At 42.5% G+C, this 20,072-nt stretch overlaps 1 protein-coding gene across 1 annotated transcript in view; it reads right to left on the reverse strand.

Moving 5' to 3' along the window:
- LOC118117990 (receptor-type tyrosine-protein phosphatase F) overlaps window positions 1–20,072 on the reverse strand; it is a 157,829-nt gene that overhangs the window by 73,693 nt on the left and 64,064 nt on the right. The window contains exons 3-4 of the mRNA XM_047341988.1: window positions 17,317–17,462; window positions 16,187–16,328 (exon numbers count right to left, since the gene is read on the reverse strand). Of these exons, the coding sequence (XP_047197944.1) occupies window positions 16,187–16,328; window positions 17,317–17,462 (288 nt within the window). The remainder of the gene's footprint in view (window positions 1–16,186; window positions 16,329–17,316; window positions 17,463–20,072) is intronic.

A 20,072-nucleotide genomic window follows, 5' to 3' on the forward strand; every position in this document is an offset into this window, starting at 1 on the left:
GTTAGTCACTCTGGGTCACTCTTGTTTTCAATATTAACTGCTAAGCTGACTTTCTGGCTGCCTGTCACAACATAACACTGTGCTCCCAGTGGCCAGGCCACAGACCGACGATGATTAACTCTGTGACACGCTGGCCTCCCACATTTTGAAGCACCCTGCCAGCAGAGCCTTGGTTTGCACAATCACTGATATTGCACTCGCATTGAAATTACATACTGTCAAACTGTACAAAATATAAGTACATAATGAAAGGCTGTTTAAGAAAACACCTATAAAAAACCTTTGGAAAAAAAGTTTACAGTTAATCATTATAACTTGGTTAGACTGCTAACACGGGGCTCAGTATAGAAAGGTGAAACTATACATTTCTTATAAACATAGCTTTCTAAAATTATCCCTGGCTTTTAGTAGAAAAGGAAATAAATTCAAAGTTCTCTCCATGCGTTTATCACAGATCTTGCCGAGCCATTGGTGAGGTTTGAGCACTGCCTGTCTATTCCTTCTACTCTAACTCCTGCTGCTGGCCTTGTCTGCCAACTTGTCATCCCAGGAAGACAAAGATATGCCTTTGTTCAGTCCTCTTTAATTTGAAGGGAAGAGAAAAGGCACGGGGAAATTTGGAGAGAATCCAATGAAATAGTGCGGGCAATGCAGGTTGATGTTTGTCAAGATAGGGGGCATTTTTAATAAAACAAGGGCCTCTTGTGCTGGAGTGTAATTCATCAAAAAAAGCTCCACTCCTCTGTCTAGGCAGGGCAAGAAAATACGAATAAGGCGAAAATCCGACGATAATGTCACCATTACCAAGACGAAGAGTGCTAGAGGAGGGGGAAAAACAACAACAGAAAAAAATACTTGTGTCATGTGTGGCATGGAAGTAGATTATTGCGTTCTGCTTCTCAATCTTACTATCACACCGGTGGTTTATTTTGTATATATGCAGAGTGAACAATCTGGCATCGCACACAGGCTGCATGCAAACCACTTGACCACTGCTTAACTAAATACAGTGCAGACGGTTGTTAGCACACAAAAATAGTGGAAACGCCCTGGAGTTTGCAAATGAGTGAGGCCAGAGGCAGTGCCAGGAACACCTCAGAGGTAAAGACAGGTACGCACGAACTGGTTCCTCCATGATTTGGAAGGTAAATAGGACCATTGTTCTGCCAGCAGCAGTTTATCACGCACAGTCATACTGCAATATGAGCAGCTTAGCAGATGAACTTGTTTTCAGAGGTTAGAGCGCCGAAGTAGAAAAGATGGGGGCAGAAGGGGGAAGTCTTAATGTGGTTTTCTGATGGCACTACTCAATTAGGATAGCAGTGGGGGCCGCAACTATACACAAAAGCCATGGGGAAACACTGGCAACATCATTTGTAAAGAGAAGAGGCACTGGTAATATGGTAATTGGTAAAAATTAAGAAAACATGATACCGTAATCTTAAACTATTGTGTCAAGGAGGTGTGCCTCGGCTGTAACAGCCACAGGCAGGTGAGGTAAGATTTAAATGAGAGAAGAGGGAGGAAAAAACTAAAAAAGGAGAGGGGAAGGGAGGAGAGGAGGAGGGGTGCATGCCAACCTCCTGCCAGCTCCAATTACCAGTGTGAGTGGAGCGTGGCAGCTAGGGCGATGGGTCTAATCAGAGCCCTGCTGAAAGAGACCCATCCCTGTCCTCCCGTCCCACTGGGAGGCTGCAGGAGCTCAATCCCACACTAACATCAGCCAGCGTTTTTTCCCTCAGCCCAAACATACTCATCTCAATCGGGGGAAAACACTCCAGACTCCCCATCCCCTTCATAACAGGGGAGCCCCTGACATACTGCCACGAGATACAGCACTTCTGCATAAAAAAAAAAAAGCCTGCCTCATTTCCATTCCAGTGTTCCGAGGCATCCTCTTCCACCTCATACTCTCAAGTACACAAAGTGCTGAATGATATGTTCTGCCATGAATGTTTTAAGTGAGGGTTTCACCGGGGAGGCGCGCCCTTCGGAGTGAACATACATTCATGAGACATACAGGGGGGGAGCACACGGCGTGCCTGGTAATATTCATGAGAAAACATCGCTGATACATGCTCGTAAGCTGCCCACAGCATCTTGCTTTGCTCTGTATCAATAGTTAATCGAATTCGGCGTCAATGTGCGGCATCAAAAATTAAGGCGATACAGTGAGTCTCTCTTAAGTTATTTAGATTAAACATCTGAGTTGAAATAATAATAATAATAAAAAAAAGGAGTAAAAGGCCTTGTGATCTCGACGTGTGCCTGTTGCCAAGTGATGGATGACAACAATTACAGGTGATACCCCCTTTGATAGTGCAAACCAAAGGGCCACAGTGGCAGCAACACAGGCACTTGCCTCATGAAATATTACTGCTCTAAAATCCCCTCTTTTAAACATACATCAGTGCACTGTCTTTATTGGGGGGGAAAAAGGTTTATGCAACTCTTGAGAATATGTAGGCCATTTTGGTATTTCAATTTGCCTGCGTGTGTTTGAGAGTGTGAAGCATTTAGCTCTAAAGTGATCACTAAATGTTTGAAAGCGGAATCTGTTCTGCTAAATTTGTTAGGTGTGAGAACTACAAAGATACAGCCTCAGTGTTTTCTATTTTCAACCGATAAACTTTTAATCATCCACCTGTCTGCTCGTCCGACCTGAGAGGGAAACTAAATACAGAGCAATAAATGTTGTGTCTCAACTGGTCCTGAGTCAATCTGGCTCTGGAAAGCAGACAAGTCGTCTGCGGAGACAAAGCGAGCAGCCCGCCCGCGGCTGTTTCTCGCGAAGAACATCGTCAACCCAGACATTTGCATTTGCCTGAGACACATGGAAGAATGTGAGAAGTGTCAGCGGCGTCTGGAGGTGCAAACAAAGAGCCGAAGCTAACCTGAGATCGACTTAAGAGCTCTCAGAATAGTTTGATTATTGACGTGTGTAACAACAGTCAGCAGGTTCACATGGGAAATGTTTAACCGCAAGGGATTTATGAGGAACACAAAGTTAATGGTGGTGTTAGACTCTGCTGGACAGTGGTTATCCATTAACGAATCTGTAAATAACAGTGTTTTCTTTTACAGTAACTATTACATTGTCGCAGTTGTTCCTTGTTAACATTTCCTGTGGTGCAGTGTGTGAGTGTTTGATATATGGTGGTTCTTGCAGTTGTTTCTTTCTGAAATCCTGTGACATTCCGGCAGCGACTAATGGGCCCTGCAGCGAGGCGAGTATTCATGTAACTACCTCTGCCTTTTTGACTTGCAAAGCATCGGAGGGCAAGGAGTTTCCTCACATGTTCTGCCATGAAGGGCATGTGAGCAGGACCCTCCTGCACTTCAGAGCAATATCACTTGGCAGAACTCCCACTGCAACATCAAAGACCCGGCAAGGAGGCCATTGATGTAATACTGTTGTAATGGCGTGAAAATGGCGAAAATCTCCACGGAAAAGAAAGAACAGAAAGAAAAACAAAGACAACAAGATAAAAAAAAATTCACAGAGTCGGTGTGAACAGTGACGTCGTTCACAATTACACAACAGCAGCTTTTTTTATCAGGCAGATGAGTGGATTTGCTACAGTCGGGATTAGGCAGCAAGAAAATGAATGCAAATGTACAATGTGCTTTGAAATGTGCATCTAAATAGTCCTTGTCGAGCCTGTTGTCTCTGGCACGCTATCTCCTAGAGCAGGTGTTATGGCAGTTGCCATGGAGATGTTGGTGCATCAGGCAAACAGTCCTCGGTGTGTATTAGCGGTATGCACAGACACACCCGCACGCAACGGACCATCGCAAAAACACAGTCATAACAAAAACACGGCTAATGTGGCTGTTCAGACGCTTGGTCCTACATGCTAGAGGATGAATCGGTGTGCTGTTATTCTGCTGTTTAACCAAGCGTACTTAGAGTAAAAGGCTGTAATGCATGCCATGACCTTTGAAATAATACACTTTTTTGTCTGGCTGAGCAGAACATTTGGCCTTACTTTCTTGCCTACAGGCAGATAATCAATAACAGACATCTAATCCCCCCCCAATTCCTTCCTTTTCTTACCCCCCTCTTTCTCTTTTTACCATCTCCACTTTCCTATTTATCTCCACTTCTCCCTCTTTCTCCGATCTGATATCATACTTCCACTGTCGTCAGGATGATCTACGGCCCTGCCAGATGCCCCGCGCCTATTATTTATGCCGTGGCGCACCGGTTAGTACATAACCATGGCCTCCGACCCATTACTGCAACCCAAGGGTGGTCTTCTGAATTCACATGGTTCTGCTGACCGAGTCACCTTGTGGGACAAGCGCTGCTGCACAGAATCACATCCTCCATTAACTATGCTATAGCTGTAGCACAGCTGTAGGCTTTCATTTTGAGATTACAGCTCTACTTCTTGCCTGGTGGTCCTACTAACAGGAGTTTGATTGAAGACCCTTGAGATTATGGTATTACAGGGTACACGGTTTGTGGTTTACAGCTCATTTTAATGTAACTGCCTCTAAGATGGTAGAACCTCGGGGCTCATGGTAAATTTCTGTGGTAATGCGATGTGGCTAATAAGACAGGTTATTCCTCCAGGTGTCTGGGAAGAAAGAAGAAAGGACAGGACCAAAAATCAGGAAGCGTAACGGTTAATGAAATGGGTTCTACAAAAGGAAGCAGTGCGGCCGTTTGCAAATAAATGAATTAATTGATCCTCTCCACAACTCAAATTAATCATCAGCAGAGCTTTATTGGGACATGTTTAGTGTAATTACGACAGATAGGGGTGGCTTTTATGAGTTCTGAGAAAGGCAGTGGATGTAGTGAAATGTGGCAGGTTCTGTTAATTAAATCCTCACTGACTGGGCTCCTGTGACAGCCTTTACTTATTCCCTCAGTCACAGATAATGAATAATACACAGTCTGTGAGTCAATGTCGACGGCCTCAACTTTGATTATGTAGGGGGTTTGCTGAAGTGCTGGGTGTTTGCAATTATCACATTGCAGCCTGTTAAGTGGTCACCTCGAAAAACAAACTGGCAGGGTGCAATACTTCTCGCTAATGCTGATCATCAGTAGCAAAGGCGAGAGAAACAAGACCTTTGACCAGGTACACATTTTTCGTTATAGCAACATCTACAAATTATGATGCTTATGTCAAAAAGTTATCTGACTCTACTACCTGTGGGGAAGGCCAACATGTTTTTATGACTATTTTCTGACGTTGATTCGATCACAATCTTGATTCTTATCTCACCACAATTGCATCCGAGACTTGTTTTCCCCAACAGTCATAGTTGATAAATGGGAGACTGCACAAATATAAAGGGCTCGTTCTTGCCTTAGAAATAAAGATACAGGAATGTGTACGTCCTACTGACTGCTGAACATGCCCTGACACTGCGAGTGTGGAGCGGCGCAGCATACCGGAGTCGGAGTGTGCTTGTTTAGTCAACCTTCCCTTTGCAGAAGAGGTTAAAAAATATTGATGCAGATGTAACGCATGCAAAATCAACAGTGCCTTTGACAGCTGTAAGCAGAGCGATCAACCACAGCCTTGAAAAACACAGCTTAGCAGCTTAGTCAAAATGGGCCCATGCCTCTTAAACATGACAAAAATGTCAAACGTTCGCCTGATAGTGAGTCAGGCCGTTCTCCCCTACTTTCCATGGCCCAGTGGGTAAGCCAAGAGGGCCTGGTGTGCAAATGTGTGAGGAAAAGGGGTCAGGGTGAAAGGACTCCCATTAGCCAGCTCATTGAGTGTAGGTATAGAATCCCCTCCTAACATGCAGCAGGCCCATCCATCTATATCCAGTCAGGGCCTGGGGAGTCGTTGACTTGTTGGCCTGCAGAGCTGCAATAAGGACCTTGCTCTTTACCTGCAGGAGCACAGGCCCTGGCTGTTATTATTAACCAATCGAAGAAGAGAAAACTGTCAGGTGTTTTTTTTTTTTGTGTTGCCAGAGACAATATTTCATTGTTCTTGTACGGAAATAAAAAAACACAATGTGACAAAGATGCAATACGAGAAAAGCACTTAGTAGAACCCACACCTCCGCCAAGGCCCAACAGTCAACTTGAATTATATCAAGCTGCACCGAATTGAACACAACCATAGATATCAGCTCTTTAAATGTGAAATAAATAAAAGTCAAATCATAATAAATGATGTCACATTTTTGATGGAAATGTATAATTATTAATTACATAATAATAATACAAGTGTTAGTTTGATGATTTCTGAGGCCGTGTGTGTTTTGATAACAAATGCGGGGGGGCAAAAGATTAGAAACACCTATAATTGACGATAGAAGTCAATCAATTTGCAGAGCTTTATATAAGATTGCTAATTGTGCTCTATTGTGCAGGGATTTCTATTTTCCTGGTGCGAGTGTTGTCTAATCTTTGGTTCCGTATGACTCAGACGAAAGGAGACAGCCGCAGGCAGCTGTATCCAGCATCTAAGCATTCACATGGAATCATCTATATGCACCATACAATGCAGCATGCAGTTATGAATCAAGACTAATAATATAAAGCAATTGTTCGATAGCTATGAAGCCAGAAGTAATTTTACTCTGAGGTCACCATGCTCATAATCAACATGCAGATGAGAGTCAGAAGTATTGGCTCTACAGCAGTGTCCGATTTAATATGGTTTCTTATTCTGTACTTTTTCAAATAGTCTGCTTTTCTCCAATGTTCAGTCATACCGGAGCCATTCTGATTCATGATTTACATTATTATGGTTTTCCTGTGCCATGGAGAGGAAATTGAATATTAAAAATAAAAAAAAACTCTTTATTAACACCTGTTACCGGCACCAAGTTTGAGAGACAGGTTGTACCTTAGCTGTGCACAAACAATTTCAAAGTAAGAAAAACAGAATGAGGAAATGAACAATTGAATATGATGCAATATTACACTGACTGTGGCTGCCTGCAGGGTTAAGAGCACTCATATAAAGTCAGCTACGACTTTTAACCCCTTAAAATATTAGTGTGATTGTGGAGCATGTGTGTGAGTGAAAGTTTCTATCAACTTCTGTGTTTATATTCACTTATATTTTGGCATAATTGATATTTGATGATAACAGTTGGACTCTGTTCCCCTGATGGCAGTTTAGAGAGAAACATGAAAAACCTTCTCTGTTTGAATCCTCAGAGCAACGATGTACAAATGTAACAAACAAAGCCAACAAAAAAAAAACATGTGATGTGTTTACTCAGTCAGTTTGAATGCATGTATGGTGAAAACTATTGAAAAACACATCAGACATGCTCTCACAAACAAATCTTGAGTAAAATCTGTAATTGAATAATGCAAGCCTGTCGCAGTTGCCTGTGGCAGATGCTTAATAGCAGATGTCAATTCACGGACATTCTATTCTGCTCCTGACAATGTGCAGATATTAACAGATGTGCATGTCTTGTCACATCTCCAATATCTCCTCAAATGCAGAGACAACATCCAGACGAGCGGTTCAATATGTCCTGACAATCGACAGTGGCCATAACTTCACGTCTAAACACTGACAGAAGACATCTCTGCTCCGAATAGATGTATGACAGCAGCCAGAGAAGACACTGTTTGACAGTGCATGTTATGTAGAGTGGATATATTAATCGGAACACCTATGCAATACTGTGCAATACGGTACAATAGCTTTGCAAGAAGTGCCACCACTAGACAGCTAATAATGTGATTTATTAGCTATTTTTATGGCCACTGATTGCGGTGTTATACTGGTTATGTATATGACATATTATGAGCATATTCTTGTTTTTTCTGCACTGTTATCTTCAAACAAAGGGGCTGTTACACTTCTTCCTAACATAGATCAGACAAGTGGACTCTCGCAGATAGACCACAAATATTGTCCAGATAAACTACGAGCGCTGAAGCGTGATGAGGGGATGGGATGTTTTAATAATTTCTCCAGCTTGTGAATTGTTATGATTTAGATTGGCTCTAATAAAGAGTGAAATTGATAGATTGTCAGAATAAAAGAGTTATCTTACAAGCTAACAAGCCACTTGTCAGGTTCAAATTCACTGATTTAAATCTTTAACACTAGGGCGACATTTGGCTTTGTGTGTTTAGTGACGTACGGAGCAGGTTCAAACTGCTTCAAACACTGGAACAATCTGTTTTTTTGCTAACTTGCTTGTCCACATCGCATCACGTTTGGACTCATGTTAGTCTACTGGTGTACACCTTCAACTAGGCATAGTCTGGAGCGAGTCCACCAAGGGGACTGGTTCTGATGCTTGACAGGAGCTGATATCAGCATCATGATTGGATCAGGTTACAAAAAGGTGGAGGATTTCATCTGTGCTCATTTTGCATTTTTCTCGCTCCAGCTTTCTGTAGCAAATGTGTTCTTGAGAGACAAGTGTTACGGCACTCCTTGAAAATCAGTGGCTCACTTAAATTGGGATTAATATGTCCCAGCGTGAGGTTTACCTTGACATATCAGGAAGTTCAGAGAGTCGCAGAAGTTATGGGATAAATTAGAGAAATGTAAAATCACAGTTTGGTTATTTCGACAGTCTGCAGATGTGTTTTGAGGTTTTGAAACAAATTACATGCAATCAAAAATTTCCGACGATTTAGAAAATGCTGGGAAACCACAACAAGCTGCACTGATCACATGACTTTTAAAGAACGGCTCTAATTCATTGGTTGTGCTAAGACAAACAAAGACTGCGCGCACTTTGCACTAATTTCCACACTATTTGTCTTGGTTCTCCTATTCTAGGAACTGCTTTTCTTTTGCTGTTTTTTTATTCATTGACCTCTCTCTCCCTCTCCCTCTCTCCCCTGAGGCTACAGACATGATCAGCACTGACAACGCAGACATACCAGACATCGCAGTCTTTACAGATACACCTTGCCAAAAGCACGGAGCAATTGATGGACAAGTACAGATGATAAAATGCTGCCTCAAAGGAAGAATGACTCCATCCAGATGTCTTACATATAACTCGCAAAAAATAAAGCCCGGTGTCAAGTTGTGCAGGATAGATCGAGCATCCAGGATCAGTGTGGCCGGCGATTGATCATTTGAAAGTTTATTTTTTATCAATCATAGCACATCTATCATACCTTACAACTGAAGATAATAACCTTGAAGGGTCTATTAAACAATTGAGTTTTGATTTTTTTCATGATAATTTATCGATCACACAGAGAAGGAGTACAGCTAAAGGTCAGATCGCCAGAGTTTCTTAGAGCTTCAATGTCTTGCTCAAGGACACTTTGTCAGGGCGGCTGTTGCTGATTAAAGCCACAAAAAACATGTAACAGCAACGACAATTGTGAAAATGTTCGTGCAAGGAAGCAGAGACTGGAGTTTTACCAGAAACTAGTATAATTGGTTCCTGGCAAACCCTTAATATCTTGACAAACCGGTTATCGATATGACGATAAACCGAACTGAAAGACACAATTGGCTGGCCCGGGACAATGTTGTTGTTTTTCTATATCCTACTGTATTTTCGGGTTCATTATATTAAGTGATTAGGGTTAATATTTCAAAGACAACCAGCCCTGAACCAACCTAAAACACTATTTGTCCTCCATATAAAGCCTGTCCTTGGAAGCAGTGATGTAAGGATGCAGATTGGGTGGCCAGCACAGTGATTTCACCTCGCCATATTGTGTGAGTCCTTGAGAGAAGCACGCAAAGACAGATGCAGTTTGTATCTGTCAGCCTGGATATGATCTACGACGCTGGGCCTCCAGCCAGCAGATGGTGGGAGAAATTAAATCTGTGACACCGACCGTCACAATGGAGCTTGGAAATACAGTGTTTGGGAGGTAGCGGCAGTCCACCTGCAGATTGGTGTGGGAGTGTGTGTATAGAGAAACATGTCCCTGAGTGCTTCTGTGTGCGTGCAACTTTGTTCCTCTGTTTCCCTTCCCTGCCTGTTTGGAGAAATAACAGCCCTGCCTAAAATGGAAGCCAAACCTGTTCCAACAAACCTTCACGCCCTGCACCACTGTCATCAACAACCCACGGTATTTAATGTTAAACATGAACCGAACACTCACCTTTTTTTAACAGCGTGAGGGAACTGCTATTAAAACGGCAGCACACACATTACTGAAACCCACGAGCATTCAGAGAGAGACTCAGAGAGCGGAAAAAAAGTAATGTGGGGGAATAGCCGTTACACAACAGACTATATTTTGGTCATTGTGGATGATTTGAATAGCGCAAAGGAAAGGAGAGGATTAAGTTGTCGGAGGAGCATGGCGTAGTATTAAATCATTCCGATATACAGTGGCGTGTGTGTGTATTTATCTTGCCTGGGAAGAGGAGCAATGAGATTTCTATGCTGTTTATCCAGTCGGGTTTGTTGTCCGCACTTGCCTGGCTCCTGAGATATTTATTACTGGCATTGTGTCGCAGTCATTTTCTGCCTGTGCACCAGGGACTATAATGCATGCCAGGCAAATGAAGGCCTTTTCTAACCGGTGAGGCTGTAATTTGTTTACTGCCTCCAAACACAGGTCCACTACAGCAAATACAGGCAAGACATTAAAGCTAAACTAAATTCAATTAAGATTTCTTTTTTTAAATAAACAAGTTTTCAACACAGTTGTTTAGTTATGGTGTTCCTTCCCATCTTAAAATTAAAGAGGTATATAATGGACTCATATGACCGCTCTCTATTAACAAGGAGCAATTATTTGATGGTTTACATATTTTCAACGAGCAAAGGGCTATTTTTTCAAAAGGAGGATCTTTGAGTTCTTGCATATTTCTTGTTTGACCTTTAAAAGCATAAAAAAAACCCTGTTCCCCTCGACATTACAAGTTCAGGAAGGAGTTGCCAGGGAAATTCAGCAAAAGGTGTGCAGCTGGTCTGAAGGAGAAGCTTTCTAATTCACATTCAGACAGCGGAGGATTCCAGTAATGAGGGGGGCTTTTGATCTGGTACCATTAGATAACATTCCTCCTTTCCGGAGACAGGTCCGCTGTCTCCCAGAGGACAAGCCCATGTTCTCCAGCGCAGCACAGAAGTCACGGAGTATATACCTAGTTTCTGCTCATATTTGAGGAATTTCCTCGAGTCACAGTGAGTTTCGCAGCAATCAGTTTGACAATTTTATTCTTGTTTGAGGTTTTTTATGTTATTTTGGGGGGAGTTTTGCCAGAGAAGCTTCCCAAGAGAGCGGGTCAGCAGGTGAGGGTTAGGACGTTCACGGTTTGATGGGATATTGGATTATTGAAATGACTCCAATCGCTTTGGCTGGAGTAAAGATTTATGGCTTTCAAACACTTGCATTATTGCTGTGAAAATACAGAAGTAATGCAGACCAAACAGTAATGTGAGCCATTTCGTTCTCATGCCATAAAAGGGAAATAAAAAATCGAGCAGCGTTGATTTCTCAGTGATATGCGACCTCCAATTAAACATTTGTGTCGAATCCCCTCACTCAGAAGGATTGTTTTGTTTTACTTGGAAAATGTGACTTATTATTTTTAAGATACAAGTAACATTCTGCGGAGACGTTTCCCAGGACTTGTCAATGCTGTAATTCCCTGGTTGCTGATAGAGGCCAATTAAAACCATGTTCTTTTAAGGATTTCGCTTTAAGCGGTTTCACTAGAATTTGACTGTGGTTTTGCGAAAAAGAAAAGTGTCGGCGTCCATATGTGCAACAATCCCTCAATTCATTGCACCACAGAGCCCTCATCAGTTTGATCATCACCATTAGTGCTGTGTGATGGTTCTGACACCACCTCAGTCATTTCTGGATCTGAGTCATTGCATTTCACATTTTACATGCTCCTCAAATTTTAACCGCGGTGAAAATATGAACCATTGCCTCGACATGGAGAGGCGGCAGCGCACTGCTTTTTAAGACTGATGTTGTGAGCGGAGATGTCTTTTCTGGCCAGCAGTAGCTTATTTCATACATCACAGAGACAAGCACCATTTACCTGGACATTTACTGAGGCAGTTCAATTCAAGAGGGGCGCTCAAGGTCAGAACATCAGCATCGTTACCCGAGTAATGAGTCATTGTTCCCTCTGGTCATCTCTCTATAATACTCTACGACGTCATAGCACCACCGCCACCACACTGTCCTCTGTGTTTACCAAAGATAGGAGACACAGAGAATAGATACAGGGGTAGATACACACTGAGAAAAAATTATAAATAAAAAAGTTATAGAACAGAGGAGGCAGAAATAGAAGTAAAAGAGAGGGGAAGAGAAACAGACATGAAAGACTGATGGGAACAATATTTCTCCATCACACCTCCCCTCTGGTCTCAGAAGCGTCTGCATCATTATTTAACCATACAGGTCAGACCTGCACACAGCTGACTGACTCTCTCTCTCTCAGACACACAAACACACACACACACTTTGATGGTTTGATGAGTGGGTTTGTACAACAACATTATTCAAAACAAAACGATGATTATAGACAAGAATCCTAAGATGTTGACTTGGGAACGTGTGACAACTTGAAAAGAACACAAGTCACAACTCTGCTTTCAGTTGAACCACACACTCAATAATGAGGAATTGCTGAGCTGACTTTGGGCCTGTATGTAAGTCTCAGCGGAGTGACCTCTCGGGCAGGGGGGGGCGTGAGAACCACGACTAACAAAGAGCGGGGCTGTTACGGCGTGACAGAATTACAGAGTGACTCGAGACTCATGACTGAAAAGGTGCTAAAGCTCCGACTCAGCTGGTATGAAAATATGCCTGAGCAGCTTCACACAGGTGAGCGACTCGCCAGACTACACAGCGCCCAGCCTCCAATCATCTGCTCAGGTTAGGTAAACAAGAGAGGGACCATTCATCATCCAGGAGACATCTTGTGTGGGCCTACAGTCAAGAACAGGTTCAGTATAACAAGCATTTCCACTTATATCCATCCACTTATACAGCAAGTGAAATAAAGTGAAATAGATAGTGTGAAAAAAATTATAAATCATAACCAATTAATCGTTATTTTGACATGATTCATTATTTTATGTGGAAATAAATTCTATAAGGGGACTTCCTGGCAAGTGTTACATAAGCAGCAAACACAAAATGAACATAGATGCATTGAATTACACTACAAATTACAAGCACATGATCAAAACACTCGAATGTGTTTCTGAAATTAGCCTTCCTCTGAGACGGCAGTGAAACCAAGTGTAACGCTGCACCAGTGTGACTGTTATAATCCATATTTTGCATGATTGGCATTACAAAATAAAGAGCCACTATATGAAATAATCATAATTAATGTGCAATCTGCCTTTGCTCGGCTAAAACCTATAATCCAGATCGACTTAGTGGTATAATGACTTTGCCATTCTTATTGCCTCTCTTGATGGGGGCTCAATGACAAATTCATGCAGATGCAGAAAAACCACGTGGGGGGGGGCTTTTCTTTTTTTAATGAAAAGGGATGTTTTTCACCCTTTATTTATTCAGAGAAGGTTGACAGAGAAGTTGCATATTTTTCAGCAATCCTCAGCTCTTTATTTTTTTTCTTCTTTCCTTAACACGAGCACACCTGGAGAGCTCCCTGCGGTTTCTTCCTCCCTTTCCCCAGAGTCTATCACTCTGTCCAAGATCGGAGGCAGACACATTCTGACGTGACTTTTCAAACCTCCAGGCTATCACGAGCCCATTAAGGAGGGGGATCATTAGTCTCAGGCGGTTTGCTGCTGCCCCACCGTTTTCTTGTGTAGCTCTGCTGATATGAACTTGATGTATCGCTGCGTTACAAACAATAGTCTAAAAATAGAGCCCAAATGACGCCAATGCTCAGTGAGGGAGTGCGTGTCTGCGTGAATATATAACATGCGTGGATGTGAGTGTGTGTGCGCGTGTGCACGTGTGAACACACTCCAAGTTGTCCAGCACATCCTCAGGGTTGTGGGTGAGCCGATTCAAGGAGTTGTTTTGATTAAATACGATGTGAGGTTCTTTTCCAGCCTCTGTAGCTGCATTAAATACACAAGTCTTCCTCCAACTGAAAAGTAATGACACATTTTTACATATTCCTTAACATTTGTAATTTAAAGTAGGCTATGCTAATGAACACTGACAGCATGACTGTCAAATAGTCTGTATCTGTTGCTAACTGATGAATACAATTACAACAATTACATATACTTACATTTACAGTTAAAATCTGTGTGAGGATATTACTGCAGAAAATATTCAAAAATAGAATCACAGCAACAGACCTTTAAGATTATTATCAGTTTTGACAGGTTGTTTACTTGCGATGCACATAACAAGTTGACATCGTCCTCTTAGCCTCCTGGTGTGGATCTAACTTTGCCTTGACAAAGCTTCAACACAGACGACAACTCCACCAGCCACTCGTTTGCTTTGGCTGTCTGCCATGTCACCCTGTGCAGGTAGCGTGGAAGGGACTTGCCTGAGCTCGTAGGCTGAGCGCAGCTGTCCACAGCTCTTTTTTTTTTTTTTTTCATGAACCTACATTATTTTGGTTTTGAGAGACGAAAACAACGAGACTAAAAGGTGGCTCAGCTCTGTGTAGAGGAGCAGACTCAGGTGATGATTATCACAGACGGTACTTATTAAAGCAGCTTTAAATATGTGTATGACATGAAAAACTAATGGGGAATGTTTTCTTTTTGTTGAGAGATTAAAGACTGTATAATAACTGGAGGGTGGCACATGGTGGTTAGCACAGCAAGAAGGGTCTTGGTTTGAATCCCGGTTCAACTGGGGCTGGATTCTAAATTAACCATAAGTGTGAATCTGAGTATCTATGTGTCTGTGTGTTGTACCCTGCCTCACACCAATGTCAGCTGGGTTGGCTCCGTCACTCCCCTGCAACCCTCAAAAGAATAAGCGGTATAGATAATAGATGGATGGATAAAACTTGTACTTGAACATGAGGCTCAGGCCAAAAAACAGAGAGGTTTAGGGTGTAGCCATGGTTAAAAAGTATAAATACACAGTGAACGTGTAGCATAGAAGCAAAGCCCTACAAATAGAAAACTCCATCATATGGCATGTGTCAGTATGTTACTTGACTCTGAGATTAGCAGCTCCAACAGTTTCTCACTGTTGAGTAAGACGCTTTTCTGTCTTTCTCGTGCACTTACAGAGGGAATGTGTACTTTTCTCCTACTTTGCCCCCCAACACTAACACTGTGATTAATCTCATCTCATTCATGTGCACGACATGTCATGTTAGTGCTGTTTGTTTATGCAGACAGCTTTCCTCATGATACAGTGCAAAGGAAGGGTAGAGATAGAAAAAAAATAACTTTTCTCTGTGCAAGAGAAAAGTCCCTTCGGGAAGATTACGCAAGCCCGGCCAGTGATATCATCAAATCAGCGTGGACGGAGAGAAAAAGGGAAGGGTGGGTGTTGTAAAGACAGAATTCAAACTGGGGCCGGAACGGCTGTTTCTAAATGAGGGGGGATCTGCTTTAATACCAGTGTAATGGCTATGGACAGCTGTAATCCTCCCCCTGGCTAGCTCTGGAGATTCTTTTCCTGAAAGTTTCTAATGGAATCAACTCCTGTGGTGACTGGCGCCCACATGACAAAATTACAATCAATTAAAGGGGAAATTCCTGTCCACGGCTCAGTGCTATGGAAGGCTGAGCAGGGAGAGGTGCAGAACCCCTGTCCACATGAATCACATACATTAACTTATTATGGGTGGGATGAGGATGAAGGTCTACAGATGTCAAAGCAGCCTGCAGGCATGGGGGGAGTCCTATATGTGGAAAACACTATAAGAATTGTTTATATGGCCAAGAAGAGCATTTTTCTTCTGAGTTTCTGAGTTCTCAGTGACACCGACTCTCATATGTTACTATAAGGATTTAGATGAGACAAGTGATTCGCCAAAAATGCTTCATATAGTAAATGTAGATTCAGTGTCATACATGTGCTGAATTGAAGTACTGAAATGTACAAAATAGAGTTTAAAAACACATTCCATACATTTTTCTCACCTTGTAGAGTTAACATTAAGATATATCTGCTCCTCTGAGCCAATACCAGGAATCCTCAGAATTAGCAAATGTTTATGTGTGTATCATTAAGGCAAACCCCAATATCAGCTTTTGAATATATTGGAATGAGAACTTTTGCAGCAGCAGCGAGAGAGAGAAGAAGGAGTTAAAGAAAAAAGTGAGACTGAAAGCAAGATGGAGAAAGAAAAAAAAAAAAGGCGTATCTTACCTTCAAGCACTGTAAGCTTAGCACTGGTGTTGATCTCGCCAGCGCTGTTGGTGGCTGTGCACTCGTAAATGGCTTCATCTCGGTGTGTGCGCAGTGGCTGGATCCGCAGTACGGAGCCCGAACCGTCATCAAACTCAATCACCTAGGAGAACCAGGGGAAAGCAAAAGGGCAGGAATGTTATTTATTTTCCAAGTATATCGCTTCATTGCAAAATGTAGATAACATTCATTTCTACCCTCGTGTGACCGTTTCACTGATATTTTTGTTTCTAATATGAGAGAATTTGTTTAACGTTTGCATATGTTTCAGCTTGACCAGTTTCTTTAAGGCCTGTTTTCATTTCCTGCTGCAGAATTAGATTTTTCAGGCAGAGAGTCGAGTCTGTCTTTCCCCACAAAAAAATGGCAAATGAAATTATTTCTTTCCCAAAAACATTCATCTTGAATACAAGTGGGAATCAATCGTGATATGTAGAGTGAACGATAATATGAAATCTAATCCAAAAATATCGATGCACAGCAGAACCACAAGTTAGATCATATCCAGGAAAACCAACCAGGAGCTTAAACCAATAGTCCTCCCAGCTGCCATGGCTACATTACATTACAGAGGAAACACTGGTCAGAAACAGTGTGAGATCCCACCTAAGGCTCTTCCTTCTCTTCCTATGGGTTCAAAAGGGGGAGGGAAAATACATCAGGTAATACATCAAGGAGGTGCGAGGCCAGAGATGGTGGAGCTGAGGAACAGAAGGGGAAGGGTGAGGGTGTGGAAAGATTGAAAGAGATGAAGCGGACTTTATAAATCAAGATGGGAGGAGATGGTGGAGAAGGGAAGCCTGTCTATTCTTGCTTAGAGAAGAGACGGCGTGATGCTCAATAACAGGGCAATTGAGTGTGTGTGCTGAGGGAGAGGAGACTTTGTGTGCACGCTGCGAGCGCATGTGCATGTGTAGATGAACGTGTGGACGAGTCATTAATGAGAGAGGGTTACCGAGGCTGTCTGACGCCCACGTCCGTACAATGTTTTGTCACGTGAGTTGTGTTTGTGCCTGCCCGTGTTTACTTGAGCACATGCGGGTGTGCACCGGGACTGTTCAGAGATCTGAGAATCACGCATGAGTGCTCACCTCAAAGCGCTGGGAGCTGACTTTCTTGCCTTTCTTCATCCAGGTGATTCTGGGTTTAGGGTCCCCAGTGGCCTGGCACACAAACGATGCAACTCCGCCCGAGATACCCGTCTGGTCCTCTGGGGATTTCACGAAACTTGGCATGCCTGAGGAGGATGGAGAAACGGGGGCAGAGGGAATTGGAGAATGATAAAGGGAGGGAAAGAAGTCAATGACAGGGAAAGAGGGAAGGACAAAGGAGAGCAGAAGGGAGGGGGAGAGGTGAAGGTGATGTTAGTCACGTCATTATGTAAAACTTGGTTATCCGTGGGAAACACTTTCTCCTCACAAATGAGGCAACCCACGCAGGTTTTGTTGTTTCACACACCTTCAGTCTCTTTGTGTTCCTGCCTGTTACTGTATCACGATGAATTTCTTACTCTTGCTTCAGCACCATTTAAAACAGGGCAAATAATCAGACAATACTCTTCCTCAAAATATAAAAACTGCTTGTGAATTCAACATGTTCGGAGTTAACCAGGTTATTTAACAGGGTGTCCTAGGATCCAATTAAGGCTTCTATTGTGTTTTGATTCTGAAATGTCTATTAGTTCACTCTCGATAATGTTTGTTTATAAAACACTATAGATTACCTTGGTGAACCTCTAACCGTGGTTCCTGTGTTTGCCTTTAGGGTGTTTCTACCCAGCACCACACCCCAACACCATTGTTCACGGGACAATGGCGTGCGTGTTTCAGTGACAGCCCCCGTCTTAGTTGACATGAGGCTACAATAAGCACACCTATGCGCCAAGCTATGGCTTCAATGCTTTATGCTGTATTTACACCCTCAGATGTGCATTATACAAGCCAGGCTTCAAAAACATAACTCGGTGTCCTTATTACCAGCTCTGTCAGCTTGTGTTTCATCTCCAGAGTCATTAAAGAGGGAGGTGGGGAACACCTAACCCGCAGTTATGACGAACAGACCGCCCCGTAGAGACACGCACAAACGGGTGAATCATTATGCTGTGTACACAGAGGAGACGCCAGCCTTCCCTCGCTGAGCACACGCTGGGGAGAAACCAGCAATGGCTGCCACCATTCTTTTCCTTTTTTATGTCTTCTACTATAACATCGGGTAGAGGTGGGGTGTCGGGTCAATATCTAGTTGTGATAACACGGTACCAGGTTGTGGTGTAGATGGGACTGTTAGTGAGAACATTCTCCAGGTCTTATATTATCACCCTCTGCCCTTGGTTGGCTGTAGAGAGAGTGGTGGTGCTTGCTGTCTTTGCTTAAGGACATCTCTGAAGAGGAGCTTTCAGTGTACAACAAAAGGGGGGATGCAGCTAGTGAGGAGTGTGCACATACATAACCGTTTCATTTGAAATGCTTATACACATATGAATGCAACTGGATGGACGGACAGATGTACTAACTGGCTCCAGAAAAAAAGGTCACCGTACAAGCAGAGCAATCCTTAAAATAATGTTTTTTTAAATTTACAAATATGTGTGATGTACAACTATTAATATAGCTATATACTTAGAATACAAGAATAACATAGTGATTTAATGAGAAAAATACCAATATTATGAGGTAAAAAAATGAAATAAGCAGCCAGGAGAACACGTGCTCTTCAGATTTTCAATCAATATCCAAAATCGTACTTATTGCTAATATCGTTGTTTCTTGAGAATCTACGAAAACCCCTTTGATTAGCACGCAGATGTAACCAACGATAACCTCACAGTTAATCACTACCAAACATTTTGTCCTCCACAAAAGAGGCAAGTTCCTTATTCTGTTATTTTTAAAACGTATACTAAAGAGAAGCTCCATATTTCTCATTTCAAAGTATGTGACAGCCTGATCTTCTCATTTTCCCTCTCTAGAAAAACAGCTTGCCCAAAATTTGTTTTATTTTCATAATATTACAGCCTTATTGTCAAAATATGAGATTATTTTCCCTTTAAAGGCTCCTAAAATTCTATCGTGCATACAAACATACACAGTCTTGCAAAGCATTACATTTTTGGCAGTTGTCTTGCTTCTTAAGAGACATTAATTGCAGACACAAGTATCTGGACAGGTCTGTTGTCACATGTGATTAAAGATAATACACGTAGCAGCAGGGATGCACTGAGAAACACCACCTCTTCCCAGCTTTAAAAAGTAAAATGAGAGCATCTATCTGGCATTATTCATTCTGTTTATAATCTGTTTTATGTGTTTAAACCACTGTCAAATAAGTGTCACATTTGAAAAACAGATTAAAGCTAATGTGGTCTTTTAAAACCAATCACGATAAGCTAACCATGACAAACAAAAACACTATCAAATCCACGGCATGGTACACAACAGTGATAAGTTGCAGTGTATTGCAGTGCAGAGTGAGAGTAGGCAGTTACACGAGCCTGGCGATGCACAGTAATCCAACACGTCCATCCACCCATCTGTGACCTGTGACCCCCTCATAGTACCTAATCCCACCTGACATTTGAATGATATTTTACCCCTGCTTCTCCCAGGGACCAGATTTAGACGGCAAAAGCACAGTAGTAAATCCTTTTCTACGACGTCAAAGTGTGACTGAGGCGCGCACACACAGCCAGCAGCATTGCTAATGATTCAGGCCTGATAAGCTTTTAAGAGTGTGTGCCTGAGCATGCATCAGTGCATGCATGGATGGTGAGTTGGAATCCCCGAGACCTGATTATCAGCAGTAGTTCCTGCTAACATCTGCCCCTAAGCGGGGGGATCAAGCAGCATTA

This window comes from Hippoglossus stenolepis, chromosome 11 (assembly GCF_022539355.2).
Source record: "Hippoglossus stenolepis isolate QCI-W04-F060 chromosome 11, HSTE1.2, whole genome shotgun sequence".
Taxonomy (NCBI): Eukaryota; Metazoa; Chordata; class Actinopteri; order Pleuronectiformes; family Pleuronectidae; genus Hippoglossus; species Hippoglossus stenolepis.